The sequence below is a fragment of the Populus alba genome, chromosome 11 (genome assembly GCF_005239225.2).
Source record: "Populus alba chromosome 11, ASM523922v2, whole genome shotgun sequence".
NCBI classification, from domain to species: Eukaryota; Viridiplantae; Streptophyta; class Magnoliopsida; order Malpighiales; family Salicaceae; genus Populus; species Populus alba.
The window spans coordinates 4,850,268-4,869,733 of NC_133294.1; the positions used below are offsets into that span (position 1 = coordinate 4,850,268).

The window sequence follows — 19,466 nt, forward strand, 5'->3', positions numbered from 1 at the left end:
TAAATCTTGAAAGGTCATAATCCAACCCTGCATTTCGGGCTTACGAGAAAGAAGATGAATAGTGGTCACATGATAAGTGGTCTAGCCTTAATATTTTTTTCTTCCTCAGAATAAACCGAAACGGCGCTGTTTTGAGCCCATGTAAGGTTTTGTTTTGTTTTGGTTACCCCATGTTAGTTAGGGTTTTAATCTTCCATTTTTTTTTATTGCAACCCTTAATCTTTTGAATCTTTTGCAAGTAGTAAACTCTCAATTGATCTTTATTTTTAGGAATCGTTTTAATTTTACCCCTAGAATCTTTCAATTGGTCCCTCTAATTTCAGTGTCTTATGCAATATGTTCCTTTGCCTTGAAAGTCTTCAATTTTATCCCTAAATGGCCATTCAAACGCTTAATTCTTACAATGTCACCCTTGATCCAATCAATTTTGGTCACTGAATGTACACTTTCATTATTAATTTTGAATTTCTTCAATTAAATATTTAATTGGCCTTTAAACTTTATTTTCTTTTCAATTAAACCCATAACTAAAGTAATTAAGCACTTCCAAAGTTTAATTAGGTCCCTGATCTTTTAATTATTGCAGGTCAACCTGAATTAAGCTTTCAAACTTAATTTTTCTCTGATTAAATCCTTAATTGAGTCAATTAAACTCATTAAAGTTTAATTAATTTTTTTAATTTTAGCCAAATTTTAATTAAACCTATGACTTTAATTGTAAGACGAAATTTTAAGGGTCTACAGCAACCAAATTAAGAAGGAGAAGAGTGAGTCTACGATACTGGATTTTCTCTCTTCTAGAACCAGGAAAGTTAGTTGACTCACTGTTTCCCTGACTAACTGAACGTTTATTTCTCGACTACTTAGGCAAACCATTGAAAGTATGCTCTCATCTCCACTCATTTTCCTGTAAACATACTCCCTATTTGAGAATTAGCTTATCTTTGTGCTTTCTCTAACGTACGATATCCCTTTGTCAGATCAACCTTTTGCTTTATATCAGCATTAGTTATCCTGTGTAGAGCAAAACGATCAGAGATCACAGATCATGGCGACCTCTAGTGACGACAACAGAATAGAGTATGCTGAAGATGAGTCTTATCAGTCAATAATGCATGACAAAAGATCATTCTCCGGGGAGGCAGTGAGTTCTGAACTTGAAGACATATTATCTAATATGGAGTTGTCCAGATCTAAGCGAATCCTAAGAGCCACCTGGGTTGAACTCAAAATCCTCTTTCCTCTAGCAGCACCAGCAATTGTGGTTTACATGCTCAATTATCTTGTTTCCATATCAACTCAAATGTTTTGTGGTCATCTTGGCAATCTTGAACTTGCTGCTGCCTCTCTTGGCAACGTGGGTGTCCAAGGTTTTGTCTTTGGAATTATGGTATAGTCTCGAAAATTAAAGTTCCATGTAAATTAAAACAAATGGTAGCATCAGTTGTGGTTTATACAACAGATACATTCTGATCGTATGTATCTGTCCGAATATAAAATTCATTACAAAGCACGATCTGAATGCATCAATTATACTAGTTGTCTGTTTCAAATAGTTTGTTTCTTACTAAAAACAAATTTACATGCAGTTGGGAATGGGAAGTGCAGTGGAGACACTATGTGGGCAAGCGTTTGGAGCAAACAAGTACGAAATGCTAGGCGTATATATGCAAAGATCGACGATTCTCCTCACTTTAACTGGGCTTGTACTTATGTTCATCTACATCTTTTGCAAGCCTATCTTACTTGGACTACACGAATCACCTGCCATTGCATCTGCAGCTGCACTTTTTGTCTATGGTCTAATCCCTCAAATCTTTGCTTACGCTTGCAATTTCCCCATACAAAAGTTCTTGCAAGCTCAAAGTGTGATTTTCCCTAGTACATGCATATCAGCTGCTGCTCTTGTGCTTCATCTAATCCTATGCTGGGTTGTAATTTTCAAGCTTGGAGGAGGGTTGTTGGGTGCATCATTGGTAACTAGTTTTTCATGGTGGGTTATAGTGGTGGCCCAGTTTGTTTACATTCTAGTAAGCACGAAGTTCAAGCACACATGGAGGGGATTTAGCGTACAGGCCTTCACTGGGTTATGGGATTTCTTCAAGCTGTCCCTTGCATCGGGTGTGATGCTATGCCTTGAGCTTTGGTACTACCAAATACTAACTCTGATCGCTGGATTGCTCAAAAATGCTGAAATTTCCTTGGACGCTCTGTCCATCTGGTAAGCAAGAATCGACTCCATGCATGTGCCTAGCTAGTTTGCACGAGATCATTCTTCGTGTGTGTTTGGAACGGTGAACTTGCTTACTTTCTCTTTTATATCGTTCCCTTCTAAGATGTTTTAATGAATCTCGGATAATTTGAATGCAGCACGACGATAAATGGTTGGTGTATCATGATCTCAGTCGGTTTTCAGGCAGCTGCAAGGTTAGTTTTCCTATATAATTGAGGCTGTGTTATTTAATATTTGTTACAATTCTGATCTTCAAACCAAACAATATACTTATTAATTCATTTCTCAATTAGTTCTGAAATAAAATAAATTCTCAGTTAGATCCCCATCTTAATCAAGGTTTGATGGATAAAGAATCCAATAAAAAACAATTCTTGAGGATTTTTTTTATATAACAGAGTCCCTCCAGCAGGGTTAGACCTTTCACAAGATAGCATCTCGTAAGAAGAGAGCCCTTCTCTCAAGAATTAATATCCATTTGTTGCGGATAAGATCCCTGGAGAGTGTTGGGACCGGGAGAAAAATAAAATCATAATTGTTTTGTACTTGATTTAATTAGAAAGAACTCGATCACTCTTTAATTACAAAGGCTAAAAAATCATCCATGAAATAAAATATTTGAAATTGTGTTTTATAGACAGCTAACAATTAACATAAATATTAACGACAATTAATCAGTTGTTCTTTCCTTTTCTCTGTGGTTAATTACAGTGTGAGAGTAAGCAATGAGCTGGGCGCTGGACATCCGAAAGCAACATCATTTTCTATTGTAATAGTAAATTTATGCTCGCTGCTCATCTCTGCGATCTTGGCTGTTGCTGTGCTCTTACTGCGGCATGTCATAAGCTATGCCTTCACCAGCGGTACAGTAGTTTCCGATGCTGTTGCAGAGCTATCTCCTTTCCTCGCAGCCTCCATCGTGCTTAATGGAGTCCAACCTGTTTTGTCTGGTAAGTAAATGGTGCCATGATTTGTGTGGGATAATTAGTGTACACGTTAACTCCTGCACTTGCCTTGCGGACGGTCTCTTTGTTGTCTTTTAGTGCAATTTCAACCGCACCCGTCACTTGTACATTGTTTACTCAACCACCATTCTTTGAAGATCATATATATAGACTAGAGGTTAGTTAGACAGCACTTTCAGCCATTATAGTTTTCTTGACTTTTTATTTCTTAATTTGAAATCACATTTCAAAGGAGTGGCTGTTGGATGCGGATGGCAAGCATTTGTTGCTTATGTCAATGTTGCATGTTACTACATCATCGGCATCCCGTTGGGTTGCGTTCTTGGCTTTGTATGCGACATGGGGACGAAGGTATGTGCAGAACCGTAATGCATCGATGACATTCTCTCTCAGCTTTTTATTTTGTTATTGGGATAATTAATATATTTTTCTTATTATGGTGCGTAGGGAATATGGACAGGGATGTTAGGAGGCACAATTGTTCAGACTATAGTCTTATTGTGGGCTACAATTCGGACAAACTGGGTAAAAGAGGTAGACTACATAGACACCCATATATATATAATCTTAAAAGTGTATATAACTGTGATATGAGAGAAATGTAAGCTTTGGTTTTTTTTTTTTTTTTTTTCCAGGTGGAGAAAGCTCAGAGTCGATTGGATAAGTGGGATGATAACAAGGAACCGCTTTTGAGGGAGTAAAAATGATATCGGAGCAACTTCAGCAGAAATTTTGTCACGGATTTAGTTGCCATTTTCAATAGACAGCCTTATGAAGCAAGGGGATGGCCTTCTATTTTTGGTTTTTTTTTTTTCTTTGAATAACTATTGGACTAAATGTAATAATTTTCAAAAGACTCGTGTTTGGAAGTAGACTTCGTCAAGCCATTTTAGTCCATTGAATGATTGATTTATATATTATAATTGTTTTTAAAAAAAATCCTTTTACTGATTCACGGGTGCAAAAGTTTTTGTTTTTGTTCTTTGATTAAGTAAAATAGAAATAGATTCTTTTTCTTTTTTTGTTTTATTTTTAATGAATAAATTTTTTTCCGTACCCTAATTCACAAATTGGACCGAGCATCAGACATCGAACATAACACCAATAAAGTACCCTCCTCGATTTTTTCCTCTCCTCTCGATTCAAGGTAATGGACTCTCGGTCTCACTTTTGTTCCCTTGACCAACTCCAAGAAAACTTGGATCATATATGGTTGCAGATATGTACATTCTATAATAATAACTTGCTCAAATATTACATGAAATGCCTTGTTGGATATATAAATAGTTGTATATAACGATTACGCAGCCTAATTTCTCATGTGAAACCTTTCATTTTAGTATTTTTATACCAAGATAAAATCATTTTCTAATTTTCCAACAATATTTTGGCACTCAATTAGGAGGGCAGGTTTTCTTCAACCTTGATGACTATTTTGGCACTCTCCTATGCGTACGCACAAGTTAACGTATCAGAATTATGTAATTCCTGAAGATCAACAGCTTTATTCAATGGTCAAGCGCATTTGGTTCTTCCATTGCTGCTCTCCTTCCTTGACTCTTTTGACTAATATAATTTAACAAAAACCTACAGAATACTAGTTGTCCAAGAAACTATTTTTGAATAATCAGCCTTCACTGTTCTTGATTTAAAACCCACGAACAACCAATCACCTTCAATAGAATTACAAGAAAAAATCAAACCCATTTAAAGCTTCTTGTTATTTTCAGTAACTCTCAGCCTCACCTTCTTCTTCCACCCATCAATTGCCAGTGGAAGAACCAACCTAATCCAACAAGTGTGTACAAAAACCCATAACAAGGGTAATTGTGTTGCAAGCCTCGAATCTAACCCTGGTAGCAAAAACGCCAATTTACAACAACTTGGCATGATTGCATTGAACCTTGCATCATCAAATGCAACAAACACATCCTCGTACATCAAGACAACATTGCATAGTAACAAGACTTTGAACCCTGTCACTGAGCAAGCCCTAGAAGATTGCTTAGACCAATACTACGATGCCATCCAGCAACTTGATGACTCATTGCCTGCTTTGCTAGCCAATGCTACTAATGATGTTCGTGCTTGGGTGAGAACACCAATTGCTGACGTAGAATCGTGCGAGAATGGGTTCAAGAAAAACATTATGGCCAACAAATGTTGCTGTCTTTGAGAAACGCAGTTTTTCGCCAGTTGTGCAACAATGTCTTGGCCATCAACAAACTCTTGAGCCAAACAAATGTTGGAAGAAATTAAGAGCTTCAGTTGATCATGAGAAGGTCTCAATAGTTGGTATGCAAGATAGTTGTAACCACTTATTTTTGTGAGCACGAATTAATTTTTGGTACTCACAAGTGACAACAGCAAACCTCAAGGCCTATTAAAGATTTAATCTAATGTATCAGGGTTCCTAAAGATGTTTATATAATTGTTAATTTTAAAACTTATAAAATTAGTTAAGCTGCACGCAAACTGACCCGAATATCCAAAAATAATAATAATAAAAAAGATTTAATCTCATAGTTTGTATCCTCTTATTTTTAAAAAATTAATTAGCCTCTCTGGTTTACGGTGTTAAAATGGATTCATGGTCCTTCAAATTTCAAAATTTGATTATATTTGTCCTTATAGTTCAATCTTGGTCACATTAGATCTTATAATTTAAGTTAATATCTCTCCATCTATATCCATGACTAATTAATGGTTTGAGAGATTTACTAACAGTGTCAATTACGTGAAATCCAATGTTTTGGTTAACCTCGAGCCACATGGTAAGAGAAAAATAGAAATTAAAAAACTTCGGAACCAAAATTTAATTTTTTTTTTCTAAAAAAAAATGAAAATATCAAAATTAGAAAAGAGAATAGTAGAGAGATATGAAACTTTTGAGTTTATTTTTTAATCATTTTTTATGACTTTGGAATTTTCAGTTCTATAATTATATTTAAAAAAACAATTTTAATTTTGGTTTTCTTTTTTATTATTTTATTCAATTTTGATTCTCAATTATTATTTTTATTCTTTTCTACATGATATCCGCCCATGTGGATAATCCAAGATATATAAATAATATGTTATTTAATTTTTAGGAATAGTAGTTAATCAATATATTTATATATTTTAAATTTTTTTTTTAAGATTAAGGAATTCCAAGCTTGAGTATCTGAAAAACTAGTCTCAATTAGAGGACTTAAAAACTCTTCGATGATAAAATCAGTATATTTATGTAGAGGTAATAAATAGCTTAAAAAAACCTTAAATTCAATGGAAAAAAAATGTTTGTTCTTGAATTTCAAGATGGTTAATGCTCTAAAATTTATATAAGTTTACCTTAAGATATGAAAAATTCTACACCCTTACATGGATGGCTGAGGGGATATTTATACATTTGAATCTTGTTGGTTTTTTAGAAGAGAATGACTTAAAAGTATTTTGCTTTTGGTGACATTAATGGAGAAGAAATATAATTTACATATCATTAATAAGATAGCAAGCATGATAAGTCCCTTAAGAGATCTTGTGTATATTTATGAGAATAGAAAAATCATTACATTGAATATAAAGGCCATATATAATTGTTTAAGATGAATAGTTATAACGGTTTAGCATTCTTATAATATTTTAGACTTAAAGAATTGTTTAAGATCAAACATATAGCCTTAGAACTTAATAATGATTGAATCCAAATGTTTTGGATCTAATATATTTGTCAGATTCCTATTAATTTGCCAAGCCTAATTTTTTTGATTTTATAAGTTTACGAGACCCATTATATTTTTACGATCTATTTCTATTTATAAAAATCTATAACAAAAATATGTTTACTCATCAATATTGAACTACAAGGTTGGTTGGCAAATCTCCCAATTAAATAGGAAAAGAATCCTTTATTTTGAAGAAAACACGTCTCATTAAAGTTAGCCATATGCACCTTATATTTATTCCTATCCCAACCTCCATAATACTTTCGTGCAACTGCCATCCAACTCATGCCACCTTATATCCTATTTAAGCCATATTTAACACGGACGTAATTTGGAACTTATTATCAGTCCAGTTCATTTACCAGAAGGAGTAAATATATTGACAACGGGAGAAAAATTAAATATTAGTAGTTGTTTTTTATGTTTATTTGGAATAAAGCTGATAAAAGAAAAAAAAAATCAAATTTGAGACGCAAAAAAATATATAAGAATATGTTCACCCGGCAAAGTATTTGTTTATTTATTTATTTTTCTCTTTTCTCCTTATATTTCTCTTTTAAAAGTAATTATGCCTAGTCGGAACACCATACTACACTATTTTGGTATGCCCTTGTCCATGAATATATATATGCATCAACCCCTTCTAAGACCCATATGCTCCTTTCTTTTTACACCTTAAATCTAGCTAAATGACCACCGCCAAAATGGACAGTAAGGAGTCTCGAGGTGAACTCCAAGAACCCCTTTAGTCTCATCCACAGAACCTGAAACCAATGATCATTATCATGAAGCGGACTCTAGACTTGAAAATGTTCTAAACGACACCAACTTAAGCTACTTCATGCGCCTCGGGTTGGCATCCTGGATCGAACTTAAACTCCTCTTCCGCTTGGCTGCACCAGCAGTTTTTGTTTACTTGATCAACAACTCCTTGTCCTTATCTACCAGAATCTTCTCCGGCCACCTTGGCAATCTTGAGTTTGCTTCTGTCTCTCTTGCCAATAGTGGTGTCCAACTCTTTGTCTATGGCCTCATGGTAATAAGCTAATATCAACTGCGAAACTCTAGGTTTTCTTACACAGGTAATCTTATTGGTTTGCTTTTGTGTCTTGATCTTGTAGCTAGGAATGGGGAGTGCTGTGGAAACTCTATGTGGCCAATCTTATGGAGCCCAACGATTTGAAATGCTAGGCACATTTCTTCAAAGAGCAACCGTGGTGCTTACTCTAACAGGGATACCACTGGCTGCAGTATATGTTTTCGCAAAACCAATCTTGATCTTACTTGGTGAACCAACAACAGTAGCATCAGCAGCAGCTGTCTTTGTTTATGGTCTATTACCCCAGATTTTTGCTTATGCTGTGAATTTTCCAATACAAAAATTCCTTCAAGCACAAAGCATAGTGACCCCAAGTGCCATAATATCAGCAATTACACTTGTCTTTCACCTATTCTTAACCTGGCTTGCAATGTACAAGTTAGGGTGGGGATTGATAGGAGCATCACTTGTTTTAAGCTTGTCATGGTGGATTGTAGTGGCAGCTCAATTTTTATTTATAGTGATGAGTAGGCGGTGCAAGAAGACGTGGACTGGCTTTACCAGCCAAGCTTTCAATGGGCTATGGGATTTCCTGAAATTGTCAACGGGATCAGCTGTAATGCTTTGCTTGGAGGCATGGTATTTTCAGATCTTAGTCTTGATTGCTGGCCTTCTCAAGAATCCTGAGCTTGCCTTGAACTCTCTTTCTGTGTGGTAAGGAATTGAAATTTGATTCCTTAATCTTGACAAACAACTCATAATATTTGACTCGATCTAGACAAACCACTCATATAAAGATTTGAACTTTCTTCACTAATAATATTTTGCTTGCATATATGTGTACACAGGCTTTTCCTTTAGGATATCACTTTTCAATTTCTTTCCTCATTGAATGATATTTTTCTTTAAAAATTATTATTATTATTTTTTTATGTTGGCCATTCTCTAAACAGCTAGCGTGTTATTAATATATAATACTATTAATTATATATCACAGTACCGATGTTTCAAGCTAACAATTTCATTCAAAAAATTAAAAAACAACTATTCCGAAAAGGAAAAACATGTACACCTAAAAACTTTATGAGAGACATGCAGGAATGTGGCTGGCAATACGCATGCATTTACTATTATTTATGGACCATTAATTATGGTCTAATGGGTGGTTGAACTATGGGTACAAACACACAAGAAAAATTTTAAATTGTGATGTTCAGCTTCGAATCTACTCTAAATTAATAATAAAAAAATAATAATTACATTATATGTCTTTTGCAGTATGTCAATAACAGGGTTTTTGTTTATGATATCAGTCGGTTTCAATGCAGCTGCAAGGTTCGTAATTTTGTTTTATCGCCATTATTATGTACATTAATTTAAAAGTAGCTGTCCATTAAAGTGTCCATTAGTATTAGCTCATTTTTTGAAGTCCTGGTTTGTTTCTAATTGCAAAATTCACATTAAATAAAATTATGTACTTGAATCCTACTGAACAGTGTAAGAGTTAGCAATGAATTGGGAGCTGGAAATCACAAGTCAGCAGCATTTTCAGTTGCCATGGTTACTTTGGTTTCTTTTATAATCGCCCTGATAGAAGCCGGAGCTATTCTTGCTCTGCGCCATGTAATCAGCTATGTCTTCACCGGTGGTGAAACTGTGGCCAATGCAGTCTCAGAACTCTGCCCATTATTGGCTGTCACCCTCATACTTAATGGGGTTCAACCAGTCTTGTCAGGTAATAAAGCTCTTTAATTTAAAACTTTCCATGTTACTTTCTGTTTTCAATTAATTTCTTTATTTTAACTTTCAGGATGCCTAAAGCATCAAATGGTGTTACTACACTCATGATTATTAATCAAAATGAGCAGCGTACGTTAATCATGAACACTGGACAAGAGGAAAAGTACAAAACCTCGTGATTAATAATTTCACATAGATCACGTATTAAACGGTGTAAAAAGGCTCTGCATGCAGTCGTTACAAATGGTTTCCAAAGGGATTGGTCGGACAAATGTTTTTTTTTGTTATGAAATCCGCATGCAAACAACTTATGATCTGTCCAGACATTATTGTTCATTAACTATTGGTGTCCGTTGACAAAGAAAAGGACATGAATTCCTTTTACTAACTAAAAAAGTACTATATATGAATCCTAACCTTCTCCATGATGCGTCAAAATATAGAGAATGTTCAATAAAGAGGAGTTGGGTTTTTATGTTTTTTTCCGTTTCTCCCAATTGCTATGCTCCCCTGTTTTAACGTTTCAGCAGCTTTTGTGCTTTCCCGTTTTCTGTTTCCTTTCATCTAGATTATTATCTCTGTAGTTATTTTCTTAATAAAACTTTTGATTATTACTTAAAAAAAAAAACACATTGTTATGGTAACTTATACATTGTGAAATGGAATGTGATGAAGGGGTGGCCGTTGGCTGTGGATGGCAAGCATTTGTTGCATATGTGAATGTGGGATGTTACTATGTGGTTGGAATTCCATTTGGATGTCTTATGGGCTTTAAGTTTGATCTTGGAGTCAAGGTAATTAATTAAACCTCTCTTTCCCTATAGCAGTTGTTGTGAGGTTAATTCCAATTCAAGTGATTAATGTAACTTTTTTCCTTTTAATATTTATAGGTTTTGCTTCTGACGTGTAGTTAAAGAAACTATGAATCTTTCTATGGAAAAAAATATATTATGCGCATGAACAAAATAAAATATAATTTTTTAAGCAAACATTTGATCTTTGAGCACTACCTAAAAAAATATATAATGTAATGCATATAGTAAAAAACAAAAATGTTGAATTTGAACTTTGAACTTTGAACTTTTCTATATAGGGAATATGGTCTGGGATGATCGGTGGCACACTGTTGCAAACCCTAATCTTACTGTGGGTAACATTTCGAGCAGATTGGAAGGAGGAGGTGAGTGATTTGATGAAAGTCTATTGTTATAAATTACAAAATCTCCTTGATATGTATCGTTCGATGCTTGCACGGAAAATGAATCGTACTGGATAAGGAAGCGGAATTTTTTTTCTCAGTAAACAAAATGAGTGCAAATATGACAATTCATGTAGAAAAAGAACAAAAAATTAAGCAAATTCTACATCAACACATGATTGTCGTCAGGCCAAGACAAGTAAAACCATAGCCAACTAGATGCCCCTCCTGATCTGTCTTCTGTCGTTAAATTTAATGTTGATGATACGACGCGGCACAGGAGTAGCTGCGGTGGGCTATAATCAAGCACTGTTTAATTATGACAGAATGGGGCTAGATGTGCATTTGTTACATTGGTACAAGGGCATCCATCAGAATAGTCTACAGAGTGGTTGTGATTTCTCTTTCACATTAATTGATAGCTACAATTAACAGAAATCAAAGGCATTGACTTTCCTTGGTCGACTGGTTGATGTGAATCCAGCAACTTTGACCAACATGTGCATCTCAGAAGTAATCATTTAATCTATCTAGCTAGCGATGAAGCTCTTGATTCTATAGATGTTCCAATTTCAGGTGGAGAAGGCTAAGAGTCGTCTGCACAAATGGGAAGAAAAGAGGAAATTACCAAGTCTAGGATAGCGTAGGACTGAACATTGGTGTGCATGGAGAACTAGAAGATTCGAAGGATGCAACTCTATGTAGCTATGCATGGCTGCCACCCTTCTTGGCTGGAATGTCAGCCCATCAAGACTGCCATGAACAAAGATGCCATTAATTATTTATTAATTTTAACGACATTTATCTTTCTTGGCTAAGATATATTTGCTTTATGATCCATTGTACTGGGAGGCTTGATTCATGTTTATTAAATTTTATGTGCCATTAGCCATAAAAGGTGACCACATGATATTTCTTTTTGTTTTTCTCAGATTTTTTTCTCTCTTTCCTTCCTTTTTTATTTTTTTATGAAAATCGAGGAAATTAATTAAGTTGGTCATCTAGTGAACCGGAAAATCAGCATAAAAAATAAAAAATAAAACAATAATTAAAATAACATAAGAGCACTCCAAACTACCATAAACTCCCTATTTCTTAGTATAAATGAAACTAGATTTGTAGGAATGAATACAAGATTCAACATTTTTTTCTTATTCTTTTCTTTTGCAAAGTATAATACAAAACCAACATTCCACCTCAGTCTCAGACTGATTAACTTGCAACCCTTTACTAGAAGACCAATGTTGCATGATGGAAAAAAAGTTATGGCGACTGAATATAAAATACCAAATCTCACTTTCGAGTAAAATCAAAAAACCATGCTTGTAGAATATGTAATTATCAATGCAATGGACTGTTTTTCAGGATGAATATTCAATCTGTTTCTTTTTCACTTGGTTTATCAAACAAAGTAAAACAACAACGTGAGTTTGATGGTTTAATTGTAAAATATAAGTCTTCATCCTTTAGGCCAGGTAAATGTTCTCCCTCTCATCCTCATGCTCTTTCTTTAATTTTCCTATGATTTTTTCATAGTGAGTTTTTTTTTTAATTTATTGTTTTGATGATTAATTTAATTGTAAAATACATTAGGATGTCAAGATGTTTTAGAAATTGTTATTTGAATTTCATGAGTTATTGTTTAATTTTAATTATTTAAATATTTAGGTTACATGAGAATAATAATTTTTGGAATGCATTTTTTTTTATAAAAAAAATTGATTTGCAATCTGCAACTTGCAATTGTTCTATTAGATTTCAAAATAACTATAGTAAATATTAATCATAAATAAAACCAATTAGTTTGCGGCATGAGTCATTGATGTGTATTTGCAGATTTTAAAATTTTGAATATTTTTCTTTACAGGGAAGGTGCTGTCAAATTTTTTTTAAATGGAATATATTGATAATGTTATTACTTTTTTTTATTAAATTTGTTTAGATGACGAAGAGAAAATCATTAAAGAGTAGTACAGACATGATAACTGTTGGTTCTTCTTGCAATATTTTTTATGAGCATGAGTCATTAGGTGTCGACAATGACATGACATATCAAGCACAAACATCTTTTCTCGACGTAGGCATATCAAGTGCGACGGCAACTCATAAAGGGGGTTTCCATTCTGAGTAGTATGTATAGATTGCGAAGTATATTGCTTAGTGAAAGCCCGATCACAATATATAAATTTGTTTTATAAAAAAATTACCAGGTAGTGTTGTGGGTGAAAAGAATAAGAAATTATTGTTCTTTATAAGAGAAAAAAAGACAAAGAATAGGAGTTAGCACATAGTATTTTGATTATTAAAAATCTTAATTGTTTTTAGTTTGGATAAGGGAACTAAATGCATAAAGAAAAAGTATTAACACCACTAGTACGCCTTACTTGAGGTAAGTTACATTGTTTATTTTTATGATACAAACTAAGGTACTATATTTTCTAATTGTTAGTTTATCTACAGTTTAAGAAAAGTCATTCTCGATAAAAAGATTTTTATCTTATTAGATTGAAACCTAACCATTTTAATGCAAAAACATAAAAAATAAAAAGAACAATCTTTTTATTTAATATCAGGAATACATATTACATATAAGTTCATAATCTCGTATATTAAAAGAAAAAAAATAAATTATTTGATATTTTTGAAATGTAGGCCAAGTTCTAACGGACAATCATAAATTAGTTATTGTATTTTTTTTCCAAGTATGATAAAAATTTATTTTTTATATAAAAAAAAATATTCAAGAAAATTTTAAAATTTGACCATATGCAAGAAAAAAAAAAATATTTTTTATTATTTTTTAGGCTTTGTTTGACAAAAACTTATTTTTCATTATAATAAAACTACTAAAACTGGTCTAAGAGGGTGTTTACTAAACCCTTAAACCAAAAATCCTTTTAGAAACAATATTGCAAACCAAACAGGGTCTTAACCCTTTGACCCAATGTTGACCCTATTGGGTCGACCCGACTGGGTTGACATGAAATTTTTGGTTTGATTATAAACCACACAAAAAATCTTAGTTTCACCTGAAAGCATCCCAAAAACAAAATCAAAGTAAAAAAATAGATTAAACAAAAAAAGACAAACTCCAAAATTCTTAAACAAAATAAATCAAACACAAAAAAAAAAAAGAACATTGAAACCCAACCCAGCGACGTGAAACCCAAATTAGACTAGATATAGTAAAAAAAAACACATACATATTGAAAATCATGCAATGATCAATAATTTAGTATCTATTCACTTCAATCATCAATTAAGCATCATGATTTTGTCAAAATGAGTTTCGGTTCAAAATAAAAATCCTAATATTAAATTTCATTAAAAATTTATTATTGATGCAAATAAACCCTAAATTATTTACTAATCAAACATAAAAAAGAGTTATGTGCAAAGAAATAGATCAAAATAACTCTGAATCAAGGGTCTAAGGTAATGTTCTTCCCTAAAACACAAAGAACATGCAATTACTTTTAATTGCACCTATAATTTCCTCCAAAATTTTAAATTTATGCAATTATACCATTTCCAAACTCAATTATCAACCCTAAAATTGATAGTCTTTTTAATTTTAGGCCTTGGTTTTGAATTTATACATTTTGATCTTTAATTGAACAACAAACTTTCATTTTCTTCAATTTGGCCTTTGATTTGGTCAATTTAAGCCTCTACATTTACACGTTTTTTCCAGCTTGGTCCATGGTTTTGGATTTTTTCAATTAAGTCCCTAATTGCTAGTCAAACTTTAATATTTATACAATTAAGTCCATGATTTGACTAAATTAACTCTAAAAAATTTCAATTCAACCCCAAACTTTAATTTCTTCAAATAAATTCAATTAGAGCCTAAATTGACATTAAAAATGATTTTTTCTTGCAATTAAACCCTTAATAAATTCAATTAAACCTTGAAAAAATCTAATTGAATCATTAAACATCTAATTTTGAATTTCCCTCCTCAAATTTAATTTTCTTTGCCTACAGGATCTTCATCAGTTGAAAATACATTGTTAAATTTTTGAATGTTGTATATTTTGATCTTCCTGAACCAGCTTTCAACAATTTCCTAAACGTTTTGGTATATATTTTTTACTGATATATTTTTTTATTTTCTTCCAATATTCTTTTCAATTTTTTTTATATTTTCTTTTCTTTTTCTCTCTCTCTTTCTTTTTTAATTTTTTTATTTATATGGGACTCCAAAATAATTAACAACTAATCATATGACTGCCTCTAAGAGAAACAGACAAGCATATTTTAACATCTTGGGTTTGACACACTGAATTTATTCCATACAAAGTATTAAAAAACTTTTCTGGATAAAAAAATTTAAGACATGATGTGTCATACAAGTCAGGTTGTAAGGGTGTGACATGATGTGTCAAGCACGTGGCCATCACACCACAATCAATGGCAGGAAAAAAGCATAAAACATTGACCATATTATCACGAGGCCCTAACTGATCTTATCAGGAGGCCCTAACTGATCACCCCAACCTGTTAATAGAGAGAAGCCGTGCGTGCTGCTAGTGCCATGGTTTTAGTGCCCTTCATGGACCCAACACCAATTTTTTATTATTTTTTTAATATTTAATGAAAAAGCATAAATAGATGGAGTTTATTTTTAGTTATTGCAATCAATTAATGTTATTTCAAACTACTGGCTTGAAAAAACATTATTTTTTATGCTTCTTCAAATCAAATAGTTTGAACCCGTGTAGAAACATAAATTAACGCATAAAACGATCAAAAACATAAAGAAAATAGGGATCAGGCTTCCTAAATCAGAAATTAGAAGGGGGGCAAACACTTTTCTATGGGAAAGTACTAGTTATTTAACCAGTAATTCACCACGGCTCATATATTTTTTTTGCTGCAAAAAAAGTTGTAAACACAAACTTTTTCATTGTATTTTTGCAGTTACAAAAAATAATAATAAGTGAAAATAAAAAACTTATACATACATGTAAGTAAATAATTAAATCGATGGAGGATGAAATCAAAAAAAAAAAAATTTAATTCTATAAACTAATTAAAAAAATTTTAAAAATTAATTAAAATAACATGAACAAAATTAAAAAAAAAAAAAAATTAAAGGGTTGGTGTGAAATGTTACAAGGGTAAACACGGAAACCAAGGAAAAAAAATTAACTGTTATCAAACCATTTTTAATTAAGTCATATACATCATTTAAAAATGCTTATCCTGTCATATTAAATTGAAAAAAATCAAGAAAACCGGTTTTTAACCTTGAATCACTACACGCCCCAACCGAAGACCGCAGGGTAGGGTGGCTCACTTATTAAACATGCTAACAACTTTTCCTTTTATTTATTACTTTTTATTAATTAAATTACCAAATAATTCCTAAAATCACATAAGCATAGCCAAAACACCTACATGAAATAAATAATATGGCCTTCAAATCAAGCCTCAGAATTTTTTGCTTTGAGGGTAATAGAGTAATCAGACTATATGTATTAAAAAGAATTGTCAGAAAAACCCTTAGGCCAAAGTTTTTTTTTTTAATAGTAATAAAGTAATTTAACTATTTAAAAAATTATAAAAAAATTGAGTTATTCCAAAAAACTATTCTAAAATAATAAGTAAATCCTATAAAGAGATTTTTTCTACTCTTTAGGACCTTTTTTTTTTTTTTTCAATGAAGAGCAAAATCATAATTAAACTACATAAAGGAAAGTTTACAGTTAATATAATATAATATAATATATAGTTAATTGTGCCAACTGAATCATATGGCTTGGTGTTGTTAGGCTGATGATGCCCCAACTGCCTACTATCTAGCCAATCAATTAAAAAGAGTGTTGAGCATTTAAGATCTTGGTCTAGTGGTGGAAGGGGCTTGTTCCCTTTCTCTGCACCAGGGTTCAAATCTCATTGTACATGCCTGTCATTTTCGTGATGCCTTACATGCTCACTGAGTTTGCAGGATGTTCAGTGGGCCGTGAGATTAGTCGTTGTGCACACAAGCTGACCCGGACACTCATGTAAATTAAAAAAAATAAATTTAAAAGGAGTGTTGAGGGACAGTACGGCAGAAATGGGAAAGTTCCTAAAGTATTTGGGTTGCTAGTTGCCACTATCTTCGAAAGGCATAAGTTGGTCTTTGGTATCATAGTTAAAATTGTATTTTTATAAAGTTTTCAAATTTTTTTAATTTAAAAATAATTTTATTATTTTTTTTAATTATTTTAATATATTGATATTAAAAATAATTTTTAAAAATAAAAAAATTATTTTAATACATTTCCAAATATAAAATACTTTAAACTATAATTATTACTGTATTTTCAAACTACATGCATTCATGTCATGGAGGGACCTAAGATCTCTTAATTAAACTAATCAAATTATAGAAGATGTGCTAATAAATGAGATTTGCCAGGCTGCAAGATCTTTGATGTTCTCCGCGCAAGACATGGGGTTAATTGGATCTTCGAGAAAGAAAAAGGAACTTATCCAATGATCAATTACAATACTGTTGGGAGAACATGCATTTACTTTTGAGGCATCTGATGTCTCAAGCAAACTAATCTACTGTCTAGAGAATCAGTCCTATAGCAAGACGTACTAAATCCGTTGCCGATCAGATGATTGCAATCACCGGAAATCCTTCATTTTGATACAAACATGCACTGATAACATATAAAGGCTATAACGATGATTTAAACCATAATATGGCTGCACATATGTATTGCTTTTCAATAGGACAAGCAAAAAGACCAGAACCAAAAAACTTGAAACCTAATTTCGAGCCTTCAAGGCCAGCATGGGAGGAAGACTAGCAATGGCCTCTCCATTGCCAAACAAGCGCTTCCAATGACTAGTAACTTTCCTGTAGACTCTAACCCTCGTGGCAGATATAGACAACAACATGCCCTTCCTCAACTTCTTTAGTTTCTTGCCAATCTTTGTCTTTAACCTACACAATCTGATCCTCAAAAAAGATGGCCTCCTTCTAGGAGAATCTGCTTGTTGTAGTGCCTTGTAGATCAAGAACTGTGCTCTTCTATGCATTAACTCTTCTGGGTCTTCTTTATCCAATTTTGAGTAGCCATATGATGATCTTCTCGCTGGAGTACTCATTCTTTGTAAGGAAAAGCAATGTTTTCGCACAATTTGAAGTAAGATACGCTAGAGGAGAAGTATATTTATAGTGTCTAGAAAAGAATTGGTAATTGGAGGAGTGTGTTTCTATGTGCGGCAAGTTGGATGCGGTCATACGGTGATGTAGCGGTGCAGGTGCCCTAATGTTTGGTATAAAAATAATGGGAAAGTTGGCCTGTTGAGTTGGCCTTACATCAGGGTTTGAAAACCACTACTGCTACTTTAGTTTGTCTGTTTGTGTAGCCCTGATGACAAGTTTTCAGTGCAGGCTGCTGCCAAAATCAATAATGGTTCAGGCCAGCAAGAACAATAATATTGTATAGCTAACAGAAGCAAGTGATGAGTAATTAACGAAATTGAGGATTAATGTATTGTACTTGTGGATGGGAATTAACTAGGGGAGAATCATACATGGATTAAGTGATTTAATCCATTGATATTGTCGCACCCCCCCAAAAAAAAAATACAACAAATTTTTTAAAATTTGTTTTGCGACATCCGACTGGCGACTTTCGTTTTGTTCCGTTTTACTGATTTGGTTCTTTGGAGTCGCCACCTAGCATTTTGGTCACTAGGAAACCTAACTGGTCTTTCAGAGATTCTAAGGTAAGGGACTGGTTGCGTAAAGGGAAGGTATTAGCACCCCTAGCACGCCCTACCTAAGGTAAGCTGCTTGGTGTTTGGTTTGCTTTATAATTGCTATGGTGTTGGTATTTTCTAGGCTCGTCAATTGATTTTGGATAGAAATCTAAGGAGATTCCATGTGCTTTCAAAGCTCATTTTTCTCTTAGTATTTCAAAAGTTTGCGACTCGTATATCGTAAAATAAAAAAAATTAAAATTTTGAAATGTCCTCGATTATAATCAAGGCTTCTTTCAAGCATGTGTGGATTTATTATTCCCAATAATATTTTGGATATTCATCCTTCTAAGGATTTCTTTATCCAAATATTAACGGTGAATAATAAATAAATTTTCTCCCAAAAAAAAAAAGATTTTTATAGTTTTTGGAATATTGGCCAATACCCTTTGGAGTTTTACAAACATGTTGTAAAATCCAGAAATGCAAGAAAAATAATTTGTGTTTAAGAAATCTATGCGAAAACACACTTTCGAAGCTTCCAATATATTTTTTTTTAAAAAAAAAGAATATTCAAAACATGTTAGAGTATTGGCCGTATGCAACACGCAAGAAAAATATATTTTTTTTTTAACAATATTTTTTTTTGAAGAAATCGGGTATTTTAATACTGAATTTGTATCTCCACAAAATAAAAATACAAACTAATATTAAGTCATTTTAAAAAAGATGTACAAAAAAATCAACAATATTTTTAAGGAATTTTAGAAAATTTTGAAAGTAAAAAAAATAAATTTATCTTTGAAAATTTCGGATGTCTTGACGAAAATCAGATATTTTAAATACTGAATTTATACCTCCACAGTATATAAAA

At 32.7% G+C, this 19,466-nt stretch overlaps 2 protein-coding genes and 1 pseudogene across 3 annotated transcripts; 2 read left to right on the plus strand and 1 right to left on the minus strand.

The window, feature by feature from the left end:
* The first annotated feature begins 741 nt into the window (after positions 1–741).
* Positions 742–4,176, plus strand: LOC118031263 (protein DETOXIFICATION 40). 2 transcript variants are annotated; one of them, XM_035035618.2, is made up of 8 exons: positions 742–881; positions 981–1,390; positions 1,590–2,221; positions 2,371–2,427; positions 2,945–3,183; positions 3,431–3,549; positions 3,646–3,732; positions 3,834–4,176. In XM_035035618.2, the coding sequence occupies exons 2-8, from the start codon at positions 1,049–1,051 to the stop codon at positions 3,897–3,899; spliced, it is 1,542 nt and encodes a 513-aa protein (XP_034891509.1). In that variant the 5' UTR covers positions 742–881; positions 981–1,048; the 3' UTR covers positions 3,900–4,176. The 2 variants fall into 2 exon arrangements, with proteins under 2 accessions (XP_034891509.1, XP_034891508.1); XM_035035617.2 differs by lacking the exon at positions 742–881 and having other exon boundaries at positions 888–1,390.
* A 3,433-nt stretch (positions 4,177–7,609) lies between these two features.
* On the plus strand, positions 7,610–11,780 carry LOC118031259 (protein DETOXIFICATION 36-like; annotated as a pseudogene).
* A 5,870-nt stretch (positions 11,781–17,650) lies between these two features.
* Positions 17,651–17,992, minus strand: LOC118031248 (uncharacterized). The gene has a single exon (XM_035035600.1). It carries the CDS (start codon positions 17,990–17,992, stop codon positions 17,651–17,653), a length of 342 nt encoding a protein of 113 aa, XP_034891491.1.
* Between the last annotated feature and the right edge of the window lie 1,474 nt (positions 17,993–19,466).

Coding starts and splice junctions, on each gene's coding strand:
- LOC118031248 (XM_035035600.1), bottom strand. CDS start 17,992: ATGAGTACTCCAGCGAGAAGATCATCATATGGCTACTCAAAATTGGAT.
- LOC118031263 (XM_035035618.2), top strand. CDS start 1,049: ATGGCGACCTCTAGTGACGACAACAGAATAGAGTATGCTGAAGATGAG. Junction 1,391..1,589: donor GTTTTGTCTTTGGAATTATG/GTATAGTCTCGA, acceptor ATTTACATGCAG/TTGGGAATGGGAAGTGCAGT. Junction 3,550..3,645: donor TATGCGACATGGGGACGAAG/GTATGTGCAGAA, acceptor TATGGTGCGTAG/GGAATATGGACAGGGATGTT.